The following is a 16341-nucleotide window of genomic DNA, read 5'->3' on the forward strand; positions in this document are numbered from 1 at the left end:
GGAGATAAGTAAATATGGACTTCTGAGTGTTCCATTTTTGAACCAGAACTCTTCGGTGGAAAATAAATTTTATTACGCCGCCTGGCGACTGACTTTTGGTTTCTTGCAAACGAATGTATTTGAAACATTAGCATGCTAAGTGTAACGACTATCTAATATTTGTCGATATAAATAAAAATATTATATCTTCTTCTTTTTTTATTGAGCACTCTTAATAATCTTGTTTTAATCTATGAGTTTTATTTCCTGAATACCTTTAACTTGATACTTATATATATATATATATATATATATATATATATATATATATATATATATATATATATATATATATATTTTAATAATGTGTGCGGACATTTCTCGAGAGCTCTTTCGGCTATCATCTCTTTAGGAAAAAATCGATAGCATTCATTCGCCAATAATATTATTTTGTATGCTATCGATTTTTTCCTGAAGAGATGATAACCGAAAGAGCTCTCGAGAAATGTCCACACATTTAAATCTATTTATAAATGTTGTACCTCCAAACATTTATATATATATATATATATATATATATATATATATATATATATATATATATATATATATATATAACTAGCATGGACCCAGGTGTTGCTCAAGATTGAATGATGATCAACGAATGCTTCACACTCTTATTTTTATTGTCATTGAAATCGATGAGATTGCCCATTTTTCAATTATTTTCATTGTGAACGCACCCCTATCATATCAAAGAAGCTTTTGTTTATTTTATATGCCTTACATCCCTGCTTGCACGATGATGATAACTTGAATTTAAGTTCAAAATGAAGAAGTGTCATGGTTTAATTTTGCTTTAAACTCTCATTTCAAACGCGCCCCGGTCATATCAAAGAACCTAATATTGATTGAATTTCAGATCTTTCGGCTTGTGCGGCAATAAAACTTCTTAAATGAATTTGTGATGTAAGGCTGTATAAGGTGTTACCTTTGGTTAAAATCGCCTGTCTCATCTTTCATCGGATTATTTCGATTATCGATTATCGATACTTATCGAAGACATTCCGATAAAAAACCCATTTATGTACACTGGCACATAAAGTACTTTCGTGCGAAACTACATAAAAATCGGCCCATCCGTTTTAGAGCCCATAGGGAACTCACTCACACACAGACACAAAGTTCTTTTTTTTACATAGGAATCACCACTTATCAAGGCCAGGAGTCCACTCGAGGATAAAGGTTAATGGGTATGTAGTAAACATAAGTAGTGGAAATTTTATAAATTGGATTACTTAGGGAGACGGTTCATCAAGAACGTGTTTACATTGGACTTGAAGACAATCAGATTGTAGTCAGCTGGAAAGCAGGCTATCGGAAGAAAGTTCCACAGGCGTGCAGTTCTAAGAAAAAACCGTGTTCATGGAATCTGCATTTAGGCTTAGGCCCAGATAAAGAGTGTGGGAAACTATTGATAGTGGTTTTGTCTAAACGAGTGTTTTTCGTAAAAGTTTGGCGAGGGGGGACCATAGATTGAAGCTCGGACGAGCACTTACCATGGAAATAACGATAAAGCAGAGACAGGCTCGCTATGTCTATTCTGTGAGAAAGAGGTTGCAGGAAAGTGAAGAGGACATCCCCCACTAAGATAGGAAGTCTATTTTGAACTCTGTCAAGGCAGGATAAGCTGCTTCTAGCAGCTCCTGCTCAGATGTGACAACAGTACTCCATCATTGGCCGAACCTGGTTTTTATATAGATAGAGAATTGCATTAGGAGGGAGATATCTACTGGAGCGGTAGAATGATCCCACCATTTTCCCAGCGACCTTGGCAATGGATTTGATATACGTGTTCCGTTTCAGATTGGGAGTAAAGGCTGAGCCCAGAAGCTTGTCAAAACATGAAGTCTCCCCAAGACGAGAGCCGTTCATTTCAATTGATGTCAGATAGGCATCAGAGCGTTGATGATATAAAGACAAAAGCTTGGTTTTAGATGTATTAAAAGTAACCAGCCACCTCTTTCCCCATTGTACCACGTGCTCATGATCAGAGGAGAGAGAATCAGAGAGAAGCTGATCGTTTGACAGTCTTTGATGTGTTACCATAGATTGTAGTGTCGTCAGCATAAACGTCTATGAATGATGTAAGGTTTTATATAACAGTAGAGATAGAGATAGAGATTAGCCTTGTTCTTGGCACTTTTCAAATACATCATCCGAAGCCAAGAGCGGTACTCTCCAGTAGTGCCTTTAACGTACGTACGTACATGTGTCACGGTTTCCACATTCGGATCGGGAGATCACGTTTGTTAAAAAGGAGGATAGACGGTTATAACATACTACGAGCATTAAATTAATATATAGATACGCTAATTTAATCTTCGTAGTATGTTATCACCTAATCTCCTTTTTAATAAATAGGATCTCCCCATCACTGATGACGCAATGTAAAAAAAAAAAAAAATTAAAGAAATAAAAAATAAAGAAATGATGTCGCTTTTGGGCCGTACGTGAAACTAAAATATACCTTCTTGGTCTTTTGGCTTGGATCGAAGTGTAGTATCTGTCTTGTCTAAAGATGGTATAATAATATCATGGAGTTTCCGTTCGCGCCAGGCGTCCATACAATGGAAATATGTCACAGACTCCTATAAGAATATTGGAGATAAACCGTAATAATAATATATATTCTACCACTGCATTAACAAGATTACTTAGATAACAACTTTTACAGGGTCTTCATTCATAATACAAAATGTCCAGCATATGAAAGATGCCGCTGTGGAATTTCCATAGGTCCCGCTAGTAATAATAACCGCAGATGCCGAATAATAATAATAATAATAATAATAATAATAATAATAATAATAATAATAAAGAACAAAGCCCCTAAACAATCTATCTATCTATCTATCTATCTATCTATCTATCTATCTGATCGGGCTCCTTGTCCAGACAAATGTGATTCTCTCTCTCTCTCACTCTCTCTCTCTCTCTCTCTCTCTCTCTCTCTCTCTCTCCAGATCTTCATGTTTTGCATTAGCTGCCTCAGATCTTCAGGATCACAGTCGGCGTCAAATACCAATCCCACGTCCTAGTTCGTGCGAATGGTGGCAACAGTCCAGGATTGCTTCATTAGAATATACCGTCGAATGAACGACTCACATTTCAGACCTAAATTGGGTCAGAATGAGAATATAGTCTCCGGTAATCTGGTAGGGCCACCCATGACGGGAAGACTGATGTAGAACCTGAACTGGTTAACAGGGCTCTGGTGATGTCATGGGGAGCAGCATGACAGTGGCGCACCTTGGCGGAAGAACTAAGGAACCAGTCAACAAAAGAGGCCGAGCGGAAGAATCAAACATTGATCAACGGTCAGGGTAAACCAGTCTGATTTGAGAGACTAGTGCGTTTCACTTGTAGACGTAGCTCACACAGGTGATATGATCCGAGCTATCGAAAGATTCAGTGTGTCTCGAAGTTAAACTAGAATTCCGTACCACATCGACCGTCATGCGGGTAATCCAAACAAACAGCGCAAGAAAATATGCTATATATAATATAAACTATTTACTTACCCTGTAATAATCACAGGTATATATATCTCTTGACATCCCGAAATCTGATATTTTTACAGTAAGTCCTTCGCCGACGAGGCAGTTTCTGGTGGCGAGGTCCCTGTGTACGAAATGTTGCGATGAAAGGTAACACATTCCACTTGCTATTTGGGTACCGATGTCAATCAACCCCATCTGCAAAAGAAGAAAAGAAATAGTCAAGTAAAACCACACGATTTATAAATCCGCGTTGTTGACTACAATCTTAGTCTTCAAATCCAACGTAAACAAGTTCTTGATGAACCGTCCCCCTAAGCAATCCAATTTACAAAATTCCCACTACTTATGTTTACTACGCTATAACCACATTGACTAATTTATAACCATTAACCCTTATCCTCGAGTGTCCTCCGGGCCTTGATAAGTGGTGATTCGTTGTAATGGATAACACTTCGCCCCTAGTAAAAGTTTTTTTTTTTCTACTTACGTTGTTAATGTATAGTCTGTTGGCATTCACCAATCTCCCCACGCAAATAGTGTTACACTGGAAAAAATCGTATTAACCAACATCTAGACTTAAATTTGTGACCCCCCCCCCTAAAAGCATTCGCAACAAACACTTGTCTAGTTACAACTGTAACGTAGTCGTTCCTTTTTTTAACAGTGTCCTTACATGCAATTCTGAATTTTTTTAGATGAGATGTGAATGATTGTGCTATCTTGATTAATCGGACTATTATTCACATCTTGGGGGTTATTAGCACAACGTTTCGGTCGCTGCAACCTGCGACCTTCTTCGGGTGTTAACATGCTTTTGTTTTCTTACTAAGGAAAAGAAGGTACGCTCTGCATTACAAGAATTCGAACCATTTGTTCGAGGGTGGGTCTGTAGATCATAAACAAGGTTCAATCATCAGGGATCTCTAAGACATCAGTTAAAAGTTTTTCTAGGGCTCAATTTTTTTCGGGATGTCTATACTAATTGTTAATATTAGCGAAAATTCTTGTAATGTAGAACCTACCGTCTTTTTCCTTAGTAGGAAAAGAAGCATGTTCTACACACCCGAAGAAGGTCGCAGATTGCAGCGACCGAAACCTGCTAATAACACCTAAGATGATAAGAATAGTCCGATTAATAAACATAACATAAGCATGTGTCCTTACATGTCAATACTCGGGACCCACACGTTGTATACTGACAGTCGCACGGAAACAAAAACCAGTAAAGGATTCAACTTCTTTTTTCAATTGAAATAACAGCCATTTATTTACAGGTACTTCTAGAATAAAGCCTTGTCACTTTTAAAAAGATTATTCTCGTACTCCAGTTCGCTTTCTCGAGTCTCGAGCACGTCTCGAATTCTCTGAACACGTGTGTCCTTTTTATCGCTGTCCCATCGCACAACCGGCTTGGTCATTTGTATATGACCGCTGCTGCTAACATAGGCACGTCCGCGCTCTGTTATACAACGACTATCAACAATTTCGCTGTGCTTAAAACTAAACGAAAATTCTATAAGTAAAGTTTATTTTCTGGAAGTACTTATCTGTGGAACACAATATCGCGGGAATGCTTCTCGGTTCATTAAAGTACGGTCGTTTTCAAGTCCATCGTAAACAAGTTCTGATTAATCCGTTCTCTTAAATAATCAAATGCTACCCTATTTCCCCCGTTACGATCATCACTGTGCTATCTCGTCTGAGACGCATATCCTCGATTGGTCTCTGTGTCTTGATAAGTTGTGTCTGCTAATATACAAAGAAAATCAATCTTTTTGCGTTATTTCGAATTGACTTCAACAGTCAAAGGTTACGGAAGGCAGTTTTTCTCACGCTTTTCAACCTCACCTCAAAGAGTTGATGGGTTTAATAGCTATCGTCTTCGGGGATTTCACAGGCGAGGGACTTCCAACCTAACAGACAATGACATTATCGGACGAAATTGAGTTTTATCGCCCTCTTCTGACCTTTAACCTCGCCGTTACATCCACTGCACGTGCATCGCTTTCGACTTTTCTAATCTGTTTTCATGTTGTCAAAGAACGTTAGGATACATAGGAATATAACGGACGTTTTAAAGTTATTTTGAATTCATCGCAACGTTAAAAAATAACTAGACGCAACTCTCCCAGGCATTACTTTTTCTTTTTTTAGAAGTATAGGTTTCTGGCCTATTGCCTATAACGCATTTACTCGTATAAGTGTGTCGACGAGATCTACAACGATATTTGGAGTGAAATTGATGTTTACCCTCCGTTTAGTCTATACATTAACTCTTAAAATTTTCGTTAGATTGCTTTTTTTCATAAATTCCCCTTCGCATATATGATATTGCAAGATATATATTTCTTATATCAAACATTACTTTCCTTCCAATGTTTGTGTGTACGCAAAATTACTTGAACTTTTTTTCCCAAAATTAACCCACTTCCGTAGTTATAATTAAAACTTACGTTGAAATTTATATCTATATAAACTTGAGTTTTTTGTCGCACTTACATTGATATTAAAAGCTTACTTTTCTGTTAAAATTATTAAAACAACCTTTTTATTATACTTAGTCATGCCTATGCATGCTACTAATAAAGGTTGACTAATTTGCATATTCCCTTGAATAACACATTAATTAATTAATTATTCATTTTTCATGGTTCCTTATTGAATGATTGGATTCATTTAACTATTACGCTCAGTTCTATTTATGCATATTTTCTATATTGAGCATAATTTGTAGCATTTATGATTAAAAGTAATCTTGTCTATGTGTGTGCAGAATGTTTTTACAAAACTCCTCTCTGAATTTTTGGTATCCAGACTTAAAACTTAATACTTAATATGTAGGAGATATAGACCTGTGGAACAATTTCGATTTTGTTTGAAAAAGAAACAGTTGACCTTGGTAGGCGTAAATCAAATAAAGCTGTCGCATGCGCAAAATTAAAGATAAATAGATTAAACTCGCTTAATTTTTAAACTTTCGCATCCATCTGCTTCCTATAACACAGTCGTTTTCAAGGCCATCGTAAACAATTTCTTATTAACCCGTTCTCTTGAATAATCCAATTCTATCCAAATTGTTTGAAAAAGAAACAGCTGATAACGTGATAACGATGATGGATAACGACTAAGTATTAAAAGTTTTGGTTTCGATTCTAATGGATGGCACCCGTGTCATATTAAAAAAATACTTTTTAAATCATCACTATATGTTGGATAATACTCAATAGAGAAATGACTATAATAATAACTACGAAATCTACATGAATAAACAAAATTTATGCGTATTTTATAAACGGGCAACCGCCAAGGTTTGCTAGTGTTATTTTAAATGTACTTACAAAATGTTACAATTAATTAATTAATCAATACAATTTTATAATATATATATATATATATATATATATATATATATGTATATATATATATATATATATATATATATATATATATATATATATATATATATAAAAGTAAAAATCGAGTAAAAATATTTATATGAAGTTCAGACATTTTTACGGGCGACGTCCGTGCATGGGTCCAGCTAGTATAATCAATAAAATAAAATCTCGGATCAATTTATCTATTAACTTTGTCGATACTATTCATCTTAGGTTTGCGAGTGCTGCAAAGAAAGTAGGCTCCCTCTAACGAACTTGTGAATTTCTCACGCCTGCCAGCATCCGTATAATTCATTATTCGGTCATGGATGGTTTACTGTTCCGTATCTAGACTGGCGCATGAACCATTGAACATGAGACAAAAGGTTTCAAATCTAAATACTTCCTCAGTATCTGCTAAGCTCCAGCGACTGCTGCATCGCCTCCGAATTGCACACCTGTGCTTGCTTTATAACGTCTTGCATGGAATCTACGCCAATGAGCTAACTGTATTTGTACTCCCTAAATAAACATACCCCCGACCCGACCGACTAGTTACTGAACTCCTTTCTTCACGATAGTTATCCCGGTCAAGTTTACACCGGTGTAACGCAAATATTCCCTCGTAAAAATTATTCTTTTTATTTATAAGAGAAGAAAAACTATTTTTAAGAGCGAATTATTTTCGATTTTCGATACTTATCGGATTAATTTCTGTATAAAACATGTCTCAGAACACTGCTAGAAATATAAATGACCTTTGTGTGAAATTGGCAAAACATATGCTCAGTCGTTTCGGAACATATAAGGAAGGAAATCACACACAGAGTGGCTTTTTATATAATAGTAGAGATAGATATAGCACATAGATATTACCATGTTCTCAATATATTTCGATTTGCAAAGGCTGCATGGAAAGTGTTTCCTTTCGAAGTCAGATCGAACATGAAACTTTATATCATTATCGCTTCACACGCTGTCGCAAATCTTGTGCTCGTAGCGAGAAATAAGTGGTTTTCAAAACATATCAAAAGCTTTAGCACCGGGAGGACATGATTTATCTTTTCTTGAAAGGAGAGGCCATCGCACCATCCCCGTCGTCACTCACGGATTACCGAGTTTTCTGGTTAAATATATTGCAGGTTTTAGCAAATATCCACAATATATATTATGAAACGATATGAATGAATCTTAAGAATGCTATGTATGAATCTTAATGGAAAATATGAAGAAGTATTGAACTTTTAAGCGTTGAAAATGTCCAATCATATTCTTTAGATTTAGGTTCATGTTCACGGAAGATATATATATATGGAGAGAGAAAGAGAGAGAGAGAGAGAGAGAGAGAGAGAGAGAGAGAGAGAGAGAGAGAGGGAGAGATCTATATATATGTATGATGATTGCAAAATCTTGTCAGACGAGTGCCATTCCCTCAAACACTTAAAGTCCACGAGCCCAAAAAATGACTTCCATCGCCACAGGACCGTTTTAATAGACAAATGCCTGAGGGAGTATCTATACACAGATGATGTTACAGAGTCTTAGCTTTGTACGACAGCTAAGTTTCTCTCTCAGTTCAAAATGTTGAGATCCAGCAACAAGCAAGAGCAAGATAACCAGCAACAAGCTAAACTGCAGACCGGCTTAATGCGGGTACTGGTCTCCCGCTTTATGTTTTCTTTAAATCAGAGATTTGCTTCTCCTAGAAAGGTTGCCTTCACCACGGCTTACGGGAGCCCTCTCCACCCCAACACGAACGCACGCACGCACGCACACAAATATACACGGTGCTAGGCCATTGATCCTGAAAAAGGGTTCATTAATATATATATATATATATATATATATATATATATATATATATATATATATACTAGAATTTCCGCCCGGCTTTGGTCGGGCCCTATGTACTGTTCATAAGGTTATGTGCATATGTATATATTAAAAAGTGTGAATGTGTAAAGTAATGCCTTTCTCTATAATAGTCTTCCTTAACTACCATAGAGAAAAGACAGAAATACATTTTCACTTTTATAGATAGATAGATACAGAGATTGAATGCAATATATAGTAATGATTTAAAAAGTATTAAAAAAAAAGACTCATGCGCCACCACCGAGAATCGAAACCAAAATGTTCAGCTCAGGGTTTATTTTGCCTCTGCCGTCAATGTCTGGGCTATGAAAACATGTTTACTGCAAGGCTAAAAATTAAAGCATGGAGTAATAGCTACTACGTCATGCATTCGTAATGCCGGCGTTGGACATTCACCTGGCAAATTTCATTTTTTTTAATTTTCATACGTTTGCCCCGATTTTTCCGGGCTACAACCCAAATATAAAGTTTTGTATGGATTCAAATACCTTATATATGAAGTCTAGGAGGAGTTTGGCAGGCAAAATTTATCAAACAAAAATATATACGTATACATAAATACATATGGAAACAATTTTGTGCTTTCTATCAACTTTTTACGCAAATATTATGCAAGTATACATCATGTAGAATACTTGCCTGAATATAATTACACATTAACTAAAGATGATTATCCCATTAGAAAACGGAAGCAACTAATAGGGAATTAATTAAAGTGAATGTTTAAAAGAATATGCAAATTAGCTAGATTTTTTGCAAGTGAATGCAATTCCATAACCCATACATAAGAAAATTGTCTTCTTTTCAAATAAGTAGAAAAGAGGGGTTTTAATATGATTATCAATACACACAAAATAAAAACAAATTTATAGGAGTGTATATATATATATATATATATATATATATAATTTAAAGGAGATTAGAACAATAGTCTAAAGAGCAGAGTGTATTTTAATGTAATAGTAAAATTACTAATTTAATTAAAATACAGGGAAAGAAAAAGTGCTCGTTGTAATTTAGATATATAATGAGCTCGATAGAGCTAATTTAATATTCAGTAATGTGATTGATAATTTCAAATTAAAATTAGAGTTAAATTAAAAATTTAATTTAATTCTAATTGGAACTTTAAATTATCAATCACATTACTGAATATATATATATATATATATATATATGTATATATATATACATATATATATATATATATATATATATATATATATATATATATATATCGATCGAAATTCGACCGCCTAGGTGACAGTCGGCGCTTCTAGCCGTTAGGATATATATATATATATATATATATATATATATATATATATATATATATATATATATATATATATATATATATATATATATATATCCTAACTTCGATCCTGACTTAAGGCAGTCTTAAGTTCAACACCACTGAAGAGCTGTGATATCGCGAAAGGTCTATCTGCGGATAACTATAAATTCTCCCTATATACAGGGTGACCCAACAGAAAAAACAAAAAGCTAAAAGGAGGCTATCTAGAACATATGCTGTAGAACGGAGAAAAAAAAAGGCAAAAGACCCTAGTGTTTTGATGTGATGTTTTGAATATAATAAACTAGTTATGACCAAAGTTTCATTTCATTCGGACAAAACACTAAGAAACATTACCTAATTAGAGTTGGGGCCCGTTTGTTTTGGTCACCCTGCATATATATATATATATATATATATATATATATATATATATATATATATATATATATATATATATATATATATACATATATATATGTGTGTGTGTGTGTGTGTGTGTGTGTATATTAATGTAAAAATTTAAAATATATTAATTGTATTTGTACATAAGATATTTATGTATAGCCTAACGATTAGAAGCGTCGTCTAGACGGTCGGTTTTCGGTCCTAGGAAGAGTCAGTTGCTAGGTTAATTACGCTGAAGAACTGTGATGCAGCGAGATAGTCTATCTGCGGATGACTATGAATTCTCCCTATACATGTATTTAAAAAAAAAACAACTTTTTAATATATTTATTTAAAATATATAATCATATAAGACATTTTTTAGCAAATTTTGTCTAAAGAACTTTTTAGAAAAGATTTTCCGTACAGTACACTTGTGAAAATATTACAGTCCGCAAATTTTTTTCTTTATGGCGTTTTATGGATTGCTTCATATGCATACATTTTATCATTAAAACTCTATTTGGATTATATTTTCTTCATTTACTTAGATCTTACGATTGTGTCTCTATTTGTCTTCATTGAACCTAACTTCACTATGGAATATCCTTATGAAATCTTGGTTTTTTTAAAAAAGTTTAAAAAATTTTTCAGGTTTGTGCTAAATAGCAAAATGTATGACTGGCTATAAATATTATTTTGCGAAAAACATGTCCTCTGATAAGAAGGACCATTTATTTAAAATTCATGGATTAAGGAAAAAAAAAAAAACTGTAAAAGTTTGTATTCTTAGTCGAATAATAAATTTGTCGTAATTTTTTATAATTTACTGAATTTAACTCCAAATTTTCATTGCGTGATGTCAATTTTCAATTAACAGGCCTTGTCTATCGGTGGTGGTGGTTGAGTATTCTTCTGTTCAGTCCTTAGAGATTCTGTCTGGTGCGTATCTATAGTGGAATGCCGACGAGACTGCTCGGGCATTTTTTGTGAGTAATTGTGCATGTATTACTGTGCACTGTTTTTTTAATCAACATCTTCGACATTTGTGTCACATCTTCTTGAGGTAGGAGCGACATAAATACTTTTCGTGGAACCTGAGTGCATTCCCTTCTTTTTCACCCACGTTTCGGGGGTATCACTCTCTTTAAATCTTACTATATGAGGGGAGTTTCAAAAGTAATGCCGCCTATTTTTCATTCCACCCGAATGGATCAGAGGGCATCACAAATTGCATTGAAATGATGACTGAATTTATGAATTCTAAAAGTTTATGCATCCTGAAAATTTCATCTCTCTGTTGAAAATATTGACGGTGTGAGACTCTAAGAAAGCAATCCCTGTCATGGAGATTTCTGGCACAAGGACAATTGTTAATTGTGGGTACTATGTAAAAAATTAAATTCTGGAGTACAAAAAAGTCGATCATTTTAATGGTACTACTCCCGTTTTCGTAGCTCTTCAATATTTTGAGTTAGGAAATAGGAGTTTTTACTTTTAGAAACTACTCTCGTATGAAAAGCGTCGCAGATGCCCATGCATAGCCATCGTTAATCGCCATGAAAAGTTAATAGCGGATGATGGTGACTATGTAGAAATAAATTCCGAAGCACAAAAAAGGCCGCTTGTTTTAACGGTACCACTCGCGTCTTCGTACTTCTTCAATTTATTGAGTTAAAAAATAGGATGGTTTATTTCTGGAACGACCCTCTTAGTTTTACTAATAGTAAGAAAATAACTCACACAATGCATAATCTCAAAGCGGATTCACAAAAAAAAAAAAAAAACATTGTAAAAACTGTGTGGTACGACCTACCTTCCACTGTATCGAAATTCGCAATTTTCCTCATATTAAAACTTCCACCAACAGTCGCAAACCTAATACAGTACCCATCCGCCCACAACTGTCGCAAACTGTTAAAACTCCTAAAACTGCCCGTACACTAACTGCCTGTAAACTAATTTACATTTATTAGACGCCCCTGCATGGTATTAATGGACTATCATATGACGTCATTTCCTCTGGTGACGTCACTTCCGGTAACGAGACGGGTGCCTGGCAGTAGGATTTATTTGCTTCCCCACTGAGAAAATTAGGCACAAGGCCGTTTTTTTTTAATGTGGAGAGTTAGGGAGGGGGGAGGGAAAACGGGACCATGTCCCTAGAGGTGGGAAATTGGAGCTGGATAGTAACTGTTGGTCTGTTGGGGCGATCCCTATATTGACCAAGGTCTGATATGTGGGGTTACCCCCACATAGGTCTTTGCTTGCAGTATCTGTTCCAACAGATACTACACTTTGATCTTGTCGCCCGGGCCACGGAGGGCCGGGTGGGCAGTGACCGGTGCTCGGCAGTCTGAGATTGGCACGCGACCAAGCTCGACGTTTGCAAACGTCCTACCGCTGAGGAATAGATATACTCGACTCACTTTGCCTGTAATTTATGTGAATACATGTTTCGTTCCGAAAAAATCCCGTGTTCCTTCGTTTATATCATTTAACCCCATAACACTTATTGCCCGCCTTTTTTGTCACAAATTGATTAACAATTCTATTCAGCTTCCTTTCAGACGTTCAGGCTATTTTTGCGAAATTAGAGTGAGCTCTCTTCTTATATATTGCCTTTTTCCCTAACCCGACGCCCTTCTACCGTATTTAGTTGCGGTTCACCGTCATTCAATCATGTCCTTATTAATAAACGCTTTCAAGTTTAGATGTGCCAGTTATCTTTTTCTTTGGATAACCATCCTTGTTAAAACGTTATTAAAATGGCGAACAGAAGTTTAACAGAACAACATTATACGTAATTTTCACTTTCCTTATTTTGTCATTTAATTCTCAAATTTCATGAGCGACGTTTCTGACAAATGACAAAGAATTGCTGTTTTCTAGGTCGTAATCTATCTATATAAGGTTAATCGTTGGTTAGTGTTGACCTTTAAGTCACAGTTTTTAGCTCATTACATCAAGTGTTTTCGTGTCTTGTCTGGACCGATTTCCATAAAATAAATCAGAGGTCTTGGTTTGTCGATGATATACACGACGATTTCTACTTAGTGAAAAACTTCTGGAATGAATAGACTTATAAGGTCAAATATAGTAAAAGATATGTAAACAAAATGAGTACATATATAAACGCCATAATTTCTACTTTCAATGGTGAATTTGTTGGCGTAGTAGATTAGGTAATCTATTGCTCATTACGGTTGGATTTGAGTGGAAAGTGTTTAAAATCTCACCGACAACTAATAAAATGGCGAATGAAAAAAATATATAGGAATACACATTTTGAATAATTGAGAATAAAAATATCAGCATTTAACAGAGTGATGTAAATAGAGAGAGAGAGAGAGAGAGAGAGAGAGAGAGAGAGAGATAGAGATAGATAGATAGAGATAGATAGAGAGAGATAGAGAGATAGATAGAAAGAGAGAGAGAGAGAGAGAGAGAGAGAGAGAGAGAGAGAGAGAGAGAGAGAGATCAAATGTCTTAAAATTAGTACAAACTTGCTTTTGCACGGCCTGTAGTATCTGGAGCAAGCAAAAAGAATGAAGAAAAAAAGAAAAAAAAATGGCTGGTGCTTCTCTTTATATGCTTGCGAACCTTTCGCCTCATATGCAAATAGGATGCTTCCGGTTTCAATAAAAAGCCCGCACTTGATTTGGATTTAGATGTTGGGGTAACAAATTTTGACAACAGTGTGTCGAGTTTTGGATTTGTGAGTTTTGAAAGCAGAAGAGTTTTGGAGTAGCGAGTTTTTTTTTCTTATTATTTTCTTTGTAATCCGCCACATCTCTTCATCGATACAAATGTTTAAAAGCGCACAGCATAAAAAAAACCCTTGTATTCTTCAAGGATTTCTTTAAAAGTATTTCTTGATGCTTGTTTATATAACAAACTTGCTTATTTTCATACGGAAAGCACTTGTAAATAAAAATAAGTTTTTTTTCGTCAGCAGTTCTTAAAATGAACGAATAAAGAAATAAAGAAATAAATAAAGGAAAATGGAGAGTAGATAATACAGTGGATGTGTTATCGGCAGCTCCAGTTAACTCTCGCTCCTCCTTTTTTGTCCCCCAGTCCTCATTTCCAATGAGTGATGTTTCTGACAAAGGGCAAATAAAAAGCTGCTTTCCAGGTCGGTAATACTTCTTGAACAGTAGTCTGAGATGCCGGCAATTTTCTGTTTCTATGTCTATCCTTGCGGCCATGTCACTAGTAAGGGTGCTGGAGGTAAACGTTTTCATCTGGGCTGACGTTAACCGCCTGATAGTCAGGGACCCGAACCTTGGATTAACCACTAAGGAGGCTGTCCTATCAGCAGGTGCAAAGTACTGGGGCTGCTGTATTGCCATTTGGTGAATGGATTCTGGACCATGCAGTAGTCTCTGGTGTGGCCTCTCGATGCCATACTAGTGGGTAATTGTTACAACTTTACCTTATCATGTGCTACAAAAAATCTTCCCGTCTTTTCTCTCTTTCCCCCCCCCCTGTGCTGCTCTAACCAAGTATGCCGACCTGTTCCACAAATCCCAAAATCCTCAACATGAAATATCAAAAAAAAAAAAAAAAAACACGAATAAACCTAGAACCCTATCCTCCAACGTAGACCCCTACTACCATGTCTCCTTCTCCAACATCAGGGGTCTACGTTCCAACCTTCCAGAGGTTGAAACCCAATTACAGGAGACAAAACCAGACATATTCTTTCTAAGCGAAAGTGGAATAGGGCCAACCACCGCCCTAGATGAGTTCTTAATTAATGGATACTCTAACTTAACATCTAAATCTGACCCCCAAGATCGCCATAGGCATGGAATATGTGACTACATTAAAGAGAAGACCCTAACTTACTCTATATGTGCTTCCGGGTTGCACTAGCTTACCCCACCGCATTTATATTTGCCCTCTATCGCCCCCACAACAGCGGAGTTACTATATTTAAGAATATATTGGAGAAAATCGACCACATCCTGTCTGCTCATCCCGCGGCTAACATTCACATTTGCGGTGACTTCAACGTCCACAATGTTGAATGGCTGACCCACTCAAATATGACGATGAGGTTCTGTCATGATTTTGCAATCGCCTATGACCTCACTCAGATTTTTCGCGAGCCCACCCGTCAGTACGCAAGCCTTATAGACCTTTTTCTCTCCACCTCCCCGGAGCTATCACCATGTGCCGTTCTATCTTCTCTGGGATCCTCCGACCACTCCGTTGTATCAGTTAAGATAAAAATGAAATATAATAATTCTACAGATGTACCTCTCCACCGTACTGTATACCGATACTCTATAGCTGACTGGAATAGCTTCCGTACATTCATATCCGATCTACCTCTCCATTCCATGTTTAAAAAGGATGTGTCCTCTATAGTATCAGACCTGATCGAATGGTTACTTGTTGGCATAGACCAATTCATATCATCCAAAAAATTCCAACAAAAACCTAACAGCCAGCCATGGTTCTTCCCTGAATGTGCTGCTGCCATCGCACATAGAAATCACTTTTTCCATAGCTACCAACGTAATAGATGCACTGAGACTAAAGCTGCTTTCAGGACCGCCAGCAACCACAGTAAAAGAGTAATAAAAAATGCAAGAGAGCTATATGCTCAATCCGTTAAATCCAAAGTAGCTGAGCAGCGGCTTGGTTCCAACCAGTTCTGGCAAATAGCAAATAGGATCCTGAACAGAAGCGTGCGTTCTATCCCAACCATTATCAATGGTCCAGAGGTTATCTCGTCAGCACCCGACAAGGCCAAACTATTTGCAAAGAACTTTGCAACAAATTCTACCCTATGCGACAAAGACCATCAACTCTCCGTATTTCCTACTACAACACACAACACGCTAGTTAA

At 36.1% G+C, this 16341-nt stretch overlaps 1 protein-coding gene across 1 annotated transcript in view; it reads right to left on the reverse strand.

The window, feature by feature from the left end:
- The window catches only part of LOC145254794 (BDNF/NT-3 growth factors receptor-like), a 677849-nt gene that overhangs the window by 47883 nt on the left and 613625 nt on the right, over positions 1-16341 (reverse strand). Inside the window, exon 7 of the mRNA XM_080113580.1 lies at positions 3564-3737. Within this exon, the coding sequence (XP_079969706.1) occupies positions 3564-3737 (174 nt within the window). The remainder of the gene's footprint in view (positions 1-3563; positions 3738-16341) is intronic.

The sequence above is a fragment of the Euprymna scolopes genome, chromosome 30 (genome assembly GCF_053919585.1).
Source record: "Euprymna scolopes isolate OS-2025 chromosome 30, ASM5391958v1, whole genome shotgun sequence".
NCBI lineage: Eukaryota > Metazoa > Mollusca > Cephalopoda > Sepiida > Sepiolidae > Euprymna > Euprymna scolopes.